We start from the raw sequence: 15,823 nt of genomic DNA on the forward strand, positions 1-15,823 counted from the left end.
TGTTTTTTTCCTCGTCATGACATATATATATATATATATATATATATATATATATATATATATATATATATATATATACGCAAATACATACACAGTATTTATTATATTTAGGTTGTTCTAAAGTGATGTGCTACTTACTTCCTGGAATAGGAGGTGGAAGTGTGGGCTGAAGGTCTCTATTACAGAAATCAGTGGAACAGCACTCAATGGTCCGTCTGGTCTGAACATTAGGAGAGTCCTGGACAGCAATAACCACATTCAGTCAATGATAATGTCTCAGCACTTAAACATTTATTTTTCACTCTCCTGTTCATGTATTACCTTGCACTGGAAGTGGGAGCCCTCATACTTCATGCAGCCGGAGGTGAGGATAGCCTCGCCGTGCTCATCCTCCTCTATGATAGCAAAACACTGTCCGTTTGTGCTGTGTAAACACAAAAACACTATTTAATCACAGTCAGAGTGCACATTTAAGCAGTGTTTCCACCGCTGGAACTTTACCCAGGAACTAGGGACTTTGGGCTGGTACTCGGTGTGTTTCCACCACAGGAACCAGGAACTAAATAAAGTTCCCTCAGACAGTCCCTGGCGAAGTAGTACTTTTTCAAAGTTCCTGAACTTTCGGGGGCAGGACTAGGGCGCTAAACATGCTGACTGGTTAAGTTCACGCAGCATTGTGATTCCAACCGCCATTTATTCAGATCATTTTCAAAATATTACTGTTATTATGTCATGAAATGTAATTTTAAAAAAGTATTTCAGGTGAGAATGTAGTTGTTTAAAACTCAAATCTGCGGTTTATTTATAAAGACAGCGCCTATTTAAAAATGTGTTTCGCCGATTTCGGAGACGGTCAGCTCCACGCGATCAGCGGGAGCGCGGTCCTCATGTATCCGCCAAAAGCAGCCTCACCTCGGTTAGACCTTCTGATGTGTGCCGCTGGCTCTGATGTCTTTTTAGTGGTTAAACATAATATATAATTTGTTTTGGGTAAATCAAACAGGTAATCTTTGGTCTGTATTCAATTTATCTATATGTTAAAATGAAAATAAAAAGCGGCAATTGATATAATATTTTGTTTCATTGTAATGGCTGTATATATACACATTTCCCTGAACTAAGTACATTATTATTGCGGCTATTATTATGTTTAAATGAAAACAAAAGGAGGCAGTGGTATTTGTATCCTATTTCGTTTTATTGTAAATATACAGTGAGGAAAATTGCAGTAGCCAAGGCAAACTGATTGATGTAATCAAGTACAGCTGCTGTTTGTAGAAATTCCAGATTTGCGTTGTCGCGGACATCACACTCCAGAGTCGAATGCGCAAAGTCTGAACTACCGAGGATGCAAGTCCGAAATTTGCGTACTTTGTATTGAGAAATGCGTGCAGACCTATGTGACAAGACTATTTCCCTTATCTTCACGATACTTTAGACCACGGTGGAAACACAGAAAGCAACAGGTCTGGGGGGAAAATAGTTCCTGGTACAATCGTTCCGGGTAATTTCAGTGGAAACGCGGCATTTGGTGAGGAAAGTTGACAGTGTCTGTTTTAAACAGCAGGAAAAGCACACAGTGTACTCACTCGCAGGTGTTGTTTGTGGCATCTTCAGGGCAGTGGCCTGAACAGTAGCAGCTAAGGAAGCGGGCAGCGTCCTCTGGGGCCACGGTGGACCCGTCCCCTGACTGGTGTCTCTTTGGATCTGATCCGGGCTTGACCCCAGTGCCGTGAAGCATGTAGTCTGGGTTTTGCCCACCTAGAAGAATTGAAATACAGGAAACCAGATTTTAGACCGCCAAAAAAAAGAGAATCATCCTTAATGTGCAAACATTCATATCAACCGAAGCAGTGAAACTAAAACTATAATCCAAACCAAAAATTAATATGCGTACGCATAAATTGCAGTCTTAGGAATTGGAATATAATGTGTGAAGCTTATGCACTATTTTTTATTATTCTTCTATAATGTTTTTACATTCTTTTTAAAGATTGAAAGCTCTATTCTTGATTCATAGAAATGAGCTAAAGTCATACAGGTTTGAAACAAGAAAGAAAGAAAGAAAGAAAGAAAGATATACACAATATATATATCTCTCAAGCCTATACAATTCACAACCAGTTGGAGACAAAACCCCTCTTATTGCATTCTATGCTAAATTGTACTGCAAGGAATTTAATGATCTTAGATAAATACGAGGGAGTGAGGAAAACAGATCACCATAGACTGAGTAAAAGAGGGTGATAAGGATTGAAAACAGGGACAAAGAAAGAGAGACATGCAGATTTCTCTGTGCTGTAACTTGATCCATCTACGTGCGTGAGCATTTGTCGCAGACAGACAGGGTGCATATTGCCCCAGGCACAAAGACTCATGTGTTTAGTATTGATGTGGGTGCTTCCTCTTCAGGGCCGTGCAGAGACCTTTGGAGGGGCAGGTGCTCAAAGTATAAAAGGGGCTCTTGGAACAAGAATTTAAAAAGCGCTGTTCAAAATATCAATACAGCAATATATTGTGATGCATTACTTGCTGATTCACTTATATAAATATGGATGATTATGTATTGATATGGCAGCAAATGCTGTGATGCAGTTTTGAAAAAGAAACAGATTAGAAAATAAAATTTTAAGTTTAAAAGTAAAAAAATATATTTTCTTTCCACCTAATAATAACTATGGTATTAGAAACTGAAATGTCTTAAATTGTCCCAACCTGATGGCTTTTTCTTCTCTGTTCTACAGAATAATTAAGAACAGCGGTTATAGTAAAAACTATAGAAAACACTTGTGCCTCTACATTTCCCTCTTTCTCACCAGCCTCTGTCTCCTGGCTTGCTGTTACCTGCTCGCTTTATGTCACTTGTGCCTCTACATTTCCCTCTTTTACTTCCTCTATCTCCATCTCCTCATCTGGTCTATTACTTTCCACTCTCTGTCCATCTAGGAACAAGGCTCAATTTACTATTTCAGCATTAATCGATTATTTTAACCATCACTACTACTCTTGCACCTAATTAATAAGTCCACCTTAAATATTGATACGAAACATTAAACAACTGATACACTGGAATATAGTTGTTAATATTATTATTACTGTTGTAGTTGTTGTTGTCTAAAATAGAACACCTTTGCAATGTAAACAAATGACAGGCTACAAGTGTTATTCATCTCCTTCACACTGCACTTTGATGGGAGGTCAGGTATATTATTCATTTTATATTGACATTGATATTTCTACATTTATTTTCAGAGAGATATTATTGAGTTTACAGGCTAAAGTGGTCTTGCTGTCGTAAACACTGTTGCTATTGTAGAAAAAAATATATTTGTGTCACATTTAAAATATAATTATATTTTAATTCATTTCTGAATTGTTTTTATTTTCATAATGATAATTCAGAGAATGGGAAAATCTGAATAAGCCTTACCAGTGTTGTGATAATCATTTTTAAGGCACTCTACGTGTTAAAAAATAATAAAAATACAGTAATATAATAATAGTTCAGTCAAATAACATAAAAAGACCAGACCCCTCGATCAGGGGCATCATGCAGTCATGATTTTTGAGTGGGCACATTTGGGGGGGGGGGGGGGTAGCTATAAGTCATGCTACGAAAGCACTGTATAACTGATATAGGCTTATGTTTTATTTATCTATTTTTCCTATTTATTCAAAACAATTCCAAACATGCTTAATATATCAGGAAATATCTAGATTCTCAAACATGTGTAAGTAAACGCGTTTTGCACCTTTATAGACTGTTATTTGATCAATAAATGAAAAAGTAGTGTAATCTATTAACTACACATAAAACCCCGACTTTTTACTTAAGTGCCATAGCATGCCATAAAATATTTTTAATACAACTGAATTTGCAATATTGCAAATATTTTAAGTTACTTATTTTAACACTTTCATTTTACAGAGAGTAAAGAACATTTACATTATCAAATAACATTTTCATTCAGCCTAGCCAGAGTTCAGGCACTCTCAAAAACTCCCATTAAAATCACTGAAGCACTTTACCTTACATTATGCACATCTGCACTTTTTGTTGTTTCTGATGAGAGAATTCGCTAAATAATTCAGCTAGCGAGCAAGTGAACAAAACACCGCGTTTCAGTGATGACTCTTCTGCACGTCTCTGATTGGCCATTGCATTCATAAACGCAACAGAATCGTTTCTGATTGGTTATCATGAATCGTTGTATGAACCCGTCTGTCTCTGGCTCAGCGCCAGCCAGCGAACGCAGATTTGAATTTAGAAGCTGATACTGTGCACTGAACTATCTAATCATACCGCTGTGATTGTATAAAATATATAAAAAATATTACTCGGTTTGGAAGCTGCATTTAAAATCCACTTGACTCAGAAATCTGAGGGGGCACGTGCTCCCTCACTTTGAATGGGCATGACGCCTCTGCCCTCGATGCCTGTGAAACGTTCTCCCTCAAACAGCACGCTAACGTTACATCTACACTAAAGGCTACACACAGCAATATAAACAACATATCTGCATGTTCTCACATCACATCGTTCTTGTAAAATAATAATAAGTAAATAAACATCAAAATCACTTCGCTGAGAATGAAACCCCTCTTACCAGCTTGTTGAAAATATCCTCTGGCAATTAAAAAATGCGCGTGCGGTGTGACGATTCGTCCCGGTCGGATGAGGTCATCATCGTCAGGTGAAAGATCATCATGTGGGTCATTTTATTGACGGCTAAATTATTATTCAGAAATTTTACTAATATTTAGATTGGGCATGGGCAGGCATTCACAAAAGGGTATGTTATGACAAAAAAAATTTGAGGAAATTTTGCTTTGACAAAAGGGCACTTTGGGCACCAAGGGGCAAAAGGGGCAAGTGCTCAAGCATCCAACGCCCCCCCCCCCTCCCCTCTGCATGTGCCTGTTCCTCTTAAAGCCCTACTGCTCGTCCTGCAGGTCTGAGCAGGCCTAAACCCAGTCAAAAAAAAACCCACACTAAAACAGGCATGCTGCTGTTTAGTAAAACACCACATTCCACACCTAGGATCTCATTACTAGGGCTGCGCTTCAGACCCATCCCACGTCTTAAGACTGCTTCAGTCCTCTCTCTGAATATTAACAGAAATATCAGATGGAGACGAGAGAGTCCCTCTGAATCACAGTGCCTCATTTCCCACAGTAGAAGGGCAAATCCAAACAAATATAAATGTCAAATGCCATCCAGTAGGCAGTTCTTACCTGCTATCAGCAAAGTTACACGACAGCAACACCTCCAGCCATATCAGCTGGGGTGGAGACCACTAAACTGATATACAGTCTGATAAAACTGAAGCATGGAGCCAGGATGCTTTAAACCCTGAGAGCTGATATAAGCCTGGGGAATGAAGAGGACATGGAACAATAATATCAGAGGAAGAGAATAAACAAACCGCTTGTTAAACATCTACAGGAAAATCACACTAAAGCAGAATTCAGTGAGAATCTCATAAAAATATATTGTTTCTAATTAGATACTTCTCCATATTTACGTTCATATTCAGTGCAATCAATGAAGAAGCACTATGCAATTTCCTGCATTTTGATTGTAGGCTGAAATATGACCTGAGCACATTTTATGAGATTCACCCAGGGACTTGAAATGATCTGAGTGGAAAAACATGATGCATGGCCAAGAATTAAAGTGTGCTTGACAATAAAAGTGTGCTTGACAATACTCCGTAGTAATCAGCTCTACTGAGGGGGATCCTGGAACAGATGTGTCAAACATGATAAGATGTTACTCAACACCACGTCAATTTGTGGAACATCGCTTACAAAAGAATGTGTCATGAAACATTCTGTTGAATGGCCTGAAGGTGAAATGGTGAGAAGTGGGATTAGGAGGGAAAGTGAAAAACCAGATTAGGAACACAAGAGACAGGATTATAGTGTATAAATGTGAGGTTGAAGACCGGGTCGAGTGGCACGAGCTCTGGCGACTGATCAAACACTCTCAAGCCCTCCTCTCTTTTCATGTAATGCTTTGTCTCTCAGTGTATGAGTCAGTCCATTCATCTCCTACGCTCCTGCGATAGCCAGCGATACAAATCTTCTGTTTATGTGTCACGGATCGGTTTTTGCACTTGATAAATGTTCATTTGAAGCCACAAAGGTGTCCCACAGCCTCCTCCATTAAGGGGAAATGCAAAATACACCGCGAAAGCATTTGATGTAACATCTTTGATCACTTCACACGGTTTAGTCCAGGCGCCATTGCTGCCACACGGGGCCCAGTGTGATAATGGAGGTGGAAACCGGTAACATAAACATGGTGGAATAGAGACAGGAAAAAGAAAGAACAAAAAGTATCACTCTGAAAGCCCTGCTCTCAGCAAGAGGCCAGCAATTTGAAGGAATGTGAACTGTGTAGTCAGAAACACAGCTTGCTTTTAAGAGCGACTGTAAAAAGGCAGGCTAATCTGTTATGATGTGTTGAGCCCTACACGTCCTAACAGCTACAATGCGCAGATAAGCGCCAGCTAAATTCCCGCAACCACAACAGCGGCACACAAACAACCGCAGGGCTCAGGAATGTTATCTGAGCTGAAACACATAAAACAGGTTTCGAGCCAGAAGGGTTACTAAATCAGAGCAGATGCGACTTGTTGCGCTATCTCTGAAGTACCTCTGAGGCACTGAGTGATTCACTGACATTACGAAGCCACTGAATACATTTGCTCTCCTTCCCCCTCTCTGAGTTTTTCCTTTACTGGGAGAGACGGCAGTACAGAGCATCGCCGAGCTCCTACATGTGTGCTTGATTCTGGCTCACCGTCACCGTGGAGTCTGAGGTCTGGCAGTACTCAGGCAGTAATGAGTCCTGCTGACCACATTCTCCCAGCCTGTAGGCAGCTCGGCTCAGACTCCAGCGCCAGCCTCTTAAAGACACACTTCAGCTCCATTTTTCAAACAGTCGGCCCGAAAATATACACCGTGCTCTACAGTTACACATCCAATCAAAGTAACAGCTGAAGCCAATCAGCAATCTCATTTTGTAGATGGATAAAGCTTGTAGTTCTTCACAAGCTAGGTTTCATTCCAAAGTTGCAAAAAAACTTTGAATATTGCGGTAAACATTTGCGAATTAAGCATGTTCCATTCAACAAGTCAAAGAGAACAAAACTATCACCTCCGGATAAACTGGCACTAAATATCACTAAGAAAAGTAGGCGAAGCCACTGAATAATTATCATATATAATAAATTACTTGTGTCTCAGAGCGGAGGTGGATGCCTGCTGTTTTGAAATGTGGTCAAATAAGACAGTTCTGGGAGGCAATTATACAGAAATACTTCTGACGTTTGCTGGTTAGTCAAGTTATGCTGTCCCGTCGCGCAAAGTCACATGACTTTTTTTTGATGAGCATAGAGGAATTTAAATGTGCTTCCATCTCCCTTTTTTTGCAATGCAAAACTTCCAAATGTGCTAAAAAAAAGGGGACGGAAACAGCTGGTCCTAAAATGTATTTGGACACTTATGTCACACTTTAAAATGTCTGAATGTCATTGAATTAAAAATCTAAATATCAAACCAATTGGCATCAGCAAAGAAAATTACGCTTCAAGTAAAATTCTTTATTTAAAATTAATTTACTCCCTCTCCTGTCATTCCAAACCTGTATGACTTTCTTTTGTGGAATATCTTCTTTTGTGGTCAAACAGAATATCCAATGTTGTAGTTCAACATATTAACTATAAACATGCTCCACAAAACTCTTTTCTTCTTTATTTTCAACACCACATATATATATTTTGAAATCTATGAGACTTTTGTGAAAGTTTTGACTGAAAAGTGTGCTTGTGCTATATTTCTATAAATCCATGTTTTGATATTGTGCTATATTCTACAGTAAAACATTTTTAAACGTGGTATAAGTGTCCATACTCTTTTTTTTAAGGTCACTATCTCAAGCCATATTGTTGCTTGAACACTGTCAGTGTGAGACGAGGCAGTAGCTGAAGCTTTAGCTGTGATCTCCAGGGTAAACATCTGTGGTGTGACCCCATTAAAGCAGAGGGTAGAGTAGGTAGCTCAGACATTATTGAAGCTTTAATAGGAGGCTGGTCAAGAGGTAAGCAACGAATATGAGTGCTTCACAGTCTTCACACCTTCATGAACAGGCTATGCTAGCTGCTTCTGGCTTCTGTAACAAAAGTGACAGCAAGACCGCAAAGAAGCTGTTCTGCATGTAAATTTTGAAATCACAAAGTGAAAAGCAGTACGCTTTGTTGATCTCCATGTGTTCTCTGTGTTGTAGCTATTATCTCTCAGTGCTGCAGTAAGGCTTAACAGGAAATGATGCAATGAGCCAGCCAAGTCTCTACGAGGGCGTTTGGATCGCAAGCCTATAATCAAGACGCTGGTACTCATGAGTCTCTCCGTGTCTGCTTCAGAAACGTAGGAGAGGGTAAATAAAAACACAAAATCCTCTAAGATGTCCTTGTGCCAAAATACATCACCTGGTATCCATTAGATCCATCAAAATAACATGTGAATGATGTATCCTTGAGGGATGACATGTAGGAGGTTTGCCCTTGAAATATTAGACACTTTTAATTATTTAATTCTTACTCCAGTTATTCATTAAAATCTGCACACATTTACAACAAAAAGAAACTGGCAATGTGGTAAGGCCAGGCTGTAGGTTGTGGGATGGCAGGAACGACTTCAGCCTTAAGTGGCAGTTAACCTGAACCTGCCATTATTATTTATTTACTTTCATCTCTTTAATAACGATCACTATAATTATCACACAGGCTTCCATTTCAGGGCAAAATCCCCCAACATCTAATAATCCAGCACTATTTGAAGACTAGCTTGTTAAAAATGGAATGAGGGGGGAAGGAAAAAAGGGAACATATGGAAAACAACGGCCTGCCTGACACAGACTAATAAAGTTGGCTGCCTTTATGAAAGCAAAGCTCTAATGGGCTCGGAGACACCTCTAGAGTCAAGTACACAACAGCAAGCTGTAAAAGTGAGAGTTCAAACTGCCTTTAACAGGCTCCTGTGCCACACCGCTGAACACATGCTTGCTAGAGTGAACGCATGTCAGAGTACAGAAGCTCGACGGATCCTCTATTCAAATGCTTTGGAACCTGTGTTCTACAAAAACAAGGAAAGAAACAGCCACACACACCAACACAGGCCTTCATTGTCAGACAGTAATGATTATTTCCGGAGAGCAGCATGCATTTGGCATATTTAGTCCGGTACCTGTCAGCCAGCACAATACAGGAAATGGTTAAACTGTCAGGGAAACTCACAGCACCGACTATAGACTCAACACGTTTCCTGTAGTAGGACCCGGGCGGGCGGCCCAGCGTGGTACAGCAGTGCAGCATGGGAAATGAGGGAAGAGGGACAGAATAACTAAAGCAACAAGCGACTTGTTTAAAACATTGTTTTAAGATCAATCATAATCTATTAATAGGGAAGTAATGATATAAAAACCTGGTGAATATCAATAAACAGATCAATGATTAATGTTATATAGGGCCCTTATGATATCTTTTATTTTTTTCCCAAATTCCATTTTATTTTATTTTTTCAAATTACGTTATTTTCCCAAATTACGTAGAATTAAAATTTTTCTAGACTCTGGTTTAATGGTTAAATAATTTAAAAAACAATTCTAATCAAAAAGAATGTCTAAGTAATTGAAATCATAACTTGAAAAATAAAACAGCAATTTATTAAAAGTTTAACAAAAATTTAATTTTAAAGTAATTTTTTTTTTACATTCAGTTTCTGTGTTTTCCATGAATTTTCTGGATTCTATTTTAAAGGTATAATACAATTTTAAAAATCAAAAGCATATCTAATTATTTTTTATAAAAAATTATATATTTCTTTTGTTTTTTTTTCAGAAATACTGTGCTGTGTATTTACATTTTCTGATAAATTTTCCTGGTGAACATTTCTTAAAAAAAAAGATGTTTTAATAATTTATTAGCAGTAGTACTATTACATGAAGTTTAACAGTTCTTCAAGTTAAACCAAACTTTTATGTGCGCTTCAGTATGTGCGTAGTAAACTAAACCGTGTGTCTGTGCCATTTATTCCCACAGACATGCAAAATATGCAGGATTCATATAATCTTTTTGCTGCTTAATATTCACAGACACTGGTCCAGATCTAATTTTCATTTAAGTGTAATGACCTACTTTTGATTTATACATTTGACATTCCACTGTAAATTCCACTTTTATGACTGAATGTTGTGATTCCATTTACGTTTTCTGCTTTGCGGAATTCATAGGGCTATTGTTACGGCCAACAATCGACAATTGGGCAAAAATGTAAAATTACAGCTAAAATTGCTTTAAATGCTACAAGTTCATTTAGAAATTACAAAATATTTAATATACAGCCTGAAAAATAAGGTTATTTGCCTTGAGATTTGAAGATTTATTACATTAATGTATTAGATGCTAATAAACAAAATATAAAATAATAATAATAAAAAAACACCCAAACAGAAATAAAGTTTTAAATGCTAAAATGTAGTATATTCATTTTGAGATTTACTGAAGCTTTAATATGTTCATGCTAAAATATCAAACTAAAGATGTAAAACAAAACAAGCAGTGATCTTAATATTACCATATAACCTAGAAAAGTAAAAATGCCTCAATTTGATTGCTATATTTCAGTCTGCTTGGGTTTCCACACAGTCGAGTAACTAAATCCTCTTACTGCAGGTTTTCCGCTCCTATGAGGCTCAACCTAGAAGTGCTCAACCTCACCTTCTCCTCTGAAGGCAGAAAATTCCATAAAGTTCATTTATTAGCTCCAGGATTGAAAGCCTGTGTTAAATGTGTTGATTGACATGACATTTCTCAGAGGAAAGTGCCGCCATATGCAGGCAGGAGACATTATTCTGGTGTCAGACGTCAACCTGCCCTCAGATCAGCTTCCATATAGAAGAGAGAGAAGAAAAAAACACGCTCAACAGCATTCATCTGCAGTTCAGCTCTCACCCTGACCCTGTTCTCACTGGCACTCCAGTCTCCCTCATCATTTCACAGGAACCTTTGCAATGGCTGAGGGTAGTTAGCCTTTGTTTTAAAGGCTCTGGTTGACTTTACAAGTGAAAAGAAATTACTGCCAGCAAGCATTTCTTCTTTTGTTCCTTTACAGGGAGGGATACAGCAGAAGAAAGAATATATTTAAAGAGGCTAAACTAAGCTAACAAGCAGACAGTGAACACTCAAACAATTGTAAAGTTAAAACTGTGTCAGTGCACTGAACAAAAACTGTTATACCAAACAACAGAGGAAAGTAAAGTCTCTTAAATGCATTTGCACTCCAGAGATTTTAATTTGCCTTGGTCATTTCCTTTTGTATACAAAATTATGAGCTTAACTCTAAAAGGAGGCAATGGGGTTGTGAGCTTTGACATACTAATTTAAACTTCTGTTTTTTTTTCTTCTAAAAGACTCCGTAGTCTCTCTAGTTCTTGATGGGAGGAAAACTCTCTCTCCCATGGCTTCTCTGTTGACAAGAATAGACAGCATTTATGACTCCAAGATATCATTGCCTAAAATAGAGAGGCACTTAGAAAAATAAACTTCAAAGAACTAAACAGAAACAGATAATAAGACCTCATGACATCAGTGGGCAGCTTTTAAATGTAAACAATGAATCTACTGTTTTTACGAGTGGACCACGGCAAAACTGCTGAGTGATGTTTTGTAGCTTGGACAACTTGTTGATTGTATAACTAAATATTATACTTTGACTCATAGCTAGGCTCACATGAAATCTGTGCCCAAAAATCTCCACAGGACACAGCACGGTTCTCAACTGAACTGCACCCTAAGTGACAAAGTTCTATACCTTCCCTACAGGTTTTTCGTTTTTATAGAAATTTTAGCTATATTAATATTTTTGGTTACGCTTTCAGCTATCGATAAGCATGAGATGCTGTTACACAGTGTGAAAAACAAAATGATGTTAATATAGTGTTCCTGTAGCTCAATTGGTAGAGCATTGCACTACCAAGTGCAAGGTTGGGGGTTCGATTCCCGGGAACACATGATAGGTAAAAATTGATAGCCTGAATGCACTGTAAGTCGCTTTAGATAAAAGCATCTGCTAAATTAATTTTTTTTTAAAATTTAATTTAAAAATGACATTCCGTGAAACTCTGATTAACCTGGAAGTGATACAGCAACATTCATAATTTATTTTTTTTTGAAAGAAATTGATACTATATTTCTGAAAGTATGCATCAAATTGATCAAAAGTTACAGTAAAGATGTTTCAAATGTCAGAACATGTATGTTTCAAATAAAACTATTTAAAATATTTTATTTATTCGATCATATTAATATTCTTTTAACGTTATATTCATCAAAGAGTCATATAAATATTAAGCAGCACAACTATTTTCAACATTAGTAATAAGAAATGCTTCGCGAGCACCAAATTTGAAGCATCTTGTAACACTGAAGACTGAAGAAAATTCAGTTATATTCAGATTTATTCACAAGAATGAATTACTTCTTATATATATATATATATATATATATATATATATATATATATATATATATATATATATAAATAACTGTTATTTTATTTCATATTATTAATTTTACTGTTTTTTATCAAATAAATGCATCCTTGGTGAGCTTAAGAGGCTTTTTTCAAATCATCTTACTGACCCCAGATTCTTTTAACGGTATTGTGCCTTTAACTAATTTAAATCACCTAAATTTATCATTTCTAAATGCATTTTACATATTTCCTCCACCTAACATCAACTAATGTGAGAAATAGACAATAGTGAGTTTTCTGTGCTTTATCAATGTTAACAACCAACTAACCATGCCTTCATTAAAATACTAGTGTTAAACTGTAAAACAGCATTTACCTGAAATACACACATCTACAATCTTGCCCACTGACACACTCTTCCCTTATTCCTCTCCTTAACATATGAACACCATTTCAAACCAATCAACCAAACCATTGTTTCACCACATAGCCAAATGTGACCTAAACGGCCTCTTCACACCTCAGTCCTAAGACATGTATTCCCCAAAGACAATCACTGCTGAGTGAATGAATACCTAAAGACGAGACGTGAATGCAGCAAAACAGTCTCTAATGCAGATGGATGCATCATATGTAGTGAGTCATTTGAGAGAAACAAAAGTGTGCAATTCCTCATGTTTGCATTTACCTGAAATGGAGGCAAAGTCTCAATTACTGCCGACCCATATGAGAGAAGATCAGAAGGGCATCAAATCAATAAAATTAAATAATGAAATTAAATTCAGATGAATATCCTGGCAGATAGTGTTTGTTTGCTAATGCATTGCAAATGTGAAGAGACAGATTCTGAGCGCATTTCAAGGCCTGATGAGAATAAAAAGCGAGGCCATTACCGTGCTATGTTTTTAAAGGCCACCATCCATTAAAACAGGCTTCTGCAAACACTGGGGATCATCCAAATACGGCTAAATCAATTCTGCTGCCTCAAGTCTGCTTTGTATTATAAATTGCTGCTGCATTTCTATTGTGCATCCAGATGAAACAAAACAGATGACCCTTCCAGTCATCTCCAGTTTTCGCCTTCTTCCCTCACTCAAACAAAACCAAACAAAAAACACATTTTTGTTTGCTATAGGGGTTTGTGATTCAAAACAGACATTTTGTGGCTACTGCCAAGCGTCTGCTTGGTCCGCTGAGAAGGAAGCAATGGTCAAGTGTAGACACTTTACTAGAATGAAACTAACTTACCTTCAGCCGACGATGAGAGAAGGAAGTTAGCTCCCAAAACGCCAATGACGATGACCATGGAAGTGCTTTTCATCATGTTGGCTGAGATCCGAAACTATTTAGCTGACTTGGTTTTGCCGTACTCTTTTGAGATAAACAAAGCGGCCAATAAGCTATGAAGGTGAGTAGACTGAGGAAGAGTATGTGAGCGTGAAGACAACTTCAAGGCCTCTTTACAGCCTCCTCTTGTTAAAGACCCTGTAATGAAGAGAGAGGAACACTCATTAATGTTTCAGAACCATCATTGTAACATGTTTCCTTCCTGAGAGCCAGAAAGCAAGCTTGACAGAGAAAACTGGAGTGGTATTCAAATTCCTTTGCACTTCCATCTTCATGCTGTGACTTGACCCCTGACCCCGTAACAGACCAGAGCTGTGAGATGGCGGCTCTCGAGACTGGAAGGCTGGTTAAAGGGATATTCTACCCAAAAATCATGTTGTTCCAAAACTTTTTTTCCCCTTCATACAACGGAGCTCAATGGTCACCAAAACCATATGGTTACTGAAATATATTTTTTCCTGTTCTGCAGAAGAATGAAAGTCACACAAGTTTCTAAGGACTTGATGGCAGAGTTTTTATTTTTGGGGGATGAACTACCCCTTTAAGTAGTGTCCCATTCAAAATGGCTGTTGTTGGGTTCTGTCCAGCGTTAATAACATAATTTGTCTGCTCTCTCGTAGGTCCTTCTTGTCTCAATGCAATTAGTGGCTCCCAGAGGTTCTGCAGGACTGGGGGCCTGAATTAACAGGCACAGAGAGGGGGCCGGTGTCTGTCACTTTTCATTTGGCCAAGGGGGACAAAGAGCCCCGACCTGCGCCCTACTTTTCACACTTCCCTGACTCCTGGGTAATGGGGAAACAAAAGGCGGGGCTCCTCTGGCTTGCAGGGACCCCTTAAGACAGACTAAGTCATTCTTCACACAGGATCTCAGGGCAAGGGATGGAGAGATATGACCTGCAACAGGTTTCAACAACTTATCCCATCCCTGGTAAAGAAAATAAACTAGTGTGCAACTTTCACAGACAGTACAATGATGTTTTTATTATTATTATGATTAGGGCTGTAGCTATCGAATATTTTAGTAATCGAGTATTTTACCAAAAATTCCATCGATTAATCGGATAAAATGTGTTTTTGCTTAATTAAAGTGCAATGTTAATTATGCAAGAGAAAATAAGACTCCTGGGTCTCTTAAAATGAACAACTAAGTTTCCTTTTTTAGAAAAAAAATATTTTTACTTTTTAAATGCATAGAATGCATGCATCAAAAATAAACATTTAATTATTACCCATTGTTTCTCTGTCTGTACTTGTACTGTGAACAATGACAATAAAGTTGACAGATGAATTAAGTGCATTTAAGTGCCATTTAGTTGGGGTTTTAAATAAAGCATTTTCTGAGATGCACATTAAACATTAAACACATAAAACAATAATTTAATTTATCTTTTAATTATGAAATTATGAAAATTAACTTAACTTTTTGGCAAACAAAGGGGATTTACTATTTAAAATAAACCATGGAAGAAATGTGTGATTAAACCTTAAAAAGTTTTTTTTAAAATGTTATTTATTTTTTTGTAGTAGGCTATGTACATTAAGCTGAACAATAGTCTTTAACCGGACTTTTATTTTGACGGGTTGACGTACCTTTACAGTTCTGTGTATGTGATGTGACGCTAGTTTTCCTCAAATCAAACGGTGAAATGCTCATGAAGTGACTCTCAGAGCAGTTCTGGAGATGTTGTTCATGCGTTCACGTCTTTAGTGACAGCAGATGCTGAAATCACCGCATGCGTCACGCGGGCTTCAGTGTGTGTGTGAATAAACGGAGACGCGCTTCTGCGCCATTCATTAACACAAACACGCAGAACATGCAGGATTCATATTTAAATAGACTGTTCCGGCTTAATATTTACAGATATTAGTCCATATCATGATTTGATGTAAGTGCAATGACCTATTTTTGATTAATTCATTCAAAATTTGGCAAATT

The 15,823-nt window shown here is 37.6% G+C and overlaps 1 protein-coding gene across 1 annotated transcript in view; it reads right to left on the bottom strand.

Moving 5' to 3' along the window:
• Positions 1-15,823, bottom strand: part of LOC132122257 (bone morphogenetic protein receptor type-1A-like) — a 50,381-nt gene that overhangs the window by 4,907 nt on the left and 29,651 nt on the right. The window contains exons 3-6 of the mRNA XM_059532296.1: positions 13,789-14,025; positions 1,590-1,761; positions 322-424; positions 139-238 (exon numbers count right to left, since the gene is read on the bottom strand). Coding sequence (XP_059388279.1) covers positions 139-238; positions 322-424; positions 1,590-1,761; positions 13,789-13,864 — 451 coding nt within the window. The 5' untranslated portion in view covers positions 13,865-14,025. The remainder of the gene's footprint in view (positions 1-138; positions 239-321; positions 425-1,589; positions 1,762-13,788; positions 14,026-15,823) is intronic.

Source organism: Carassius carassius, chromosome 40 (genome assembly GCF_963082965.1).
Source record: "Carassius carassius chromosome 40, fCarCar2.1, whole genome shotgun sequence".
Lineage (NCBI taxonomy): Eukaryota > Metazoa > Chordata > Actinopteri > Cypriniformes > Cyprinidae > Carassius > Carassius carassius.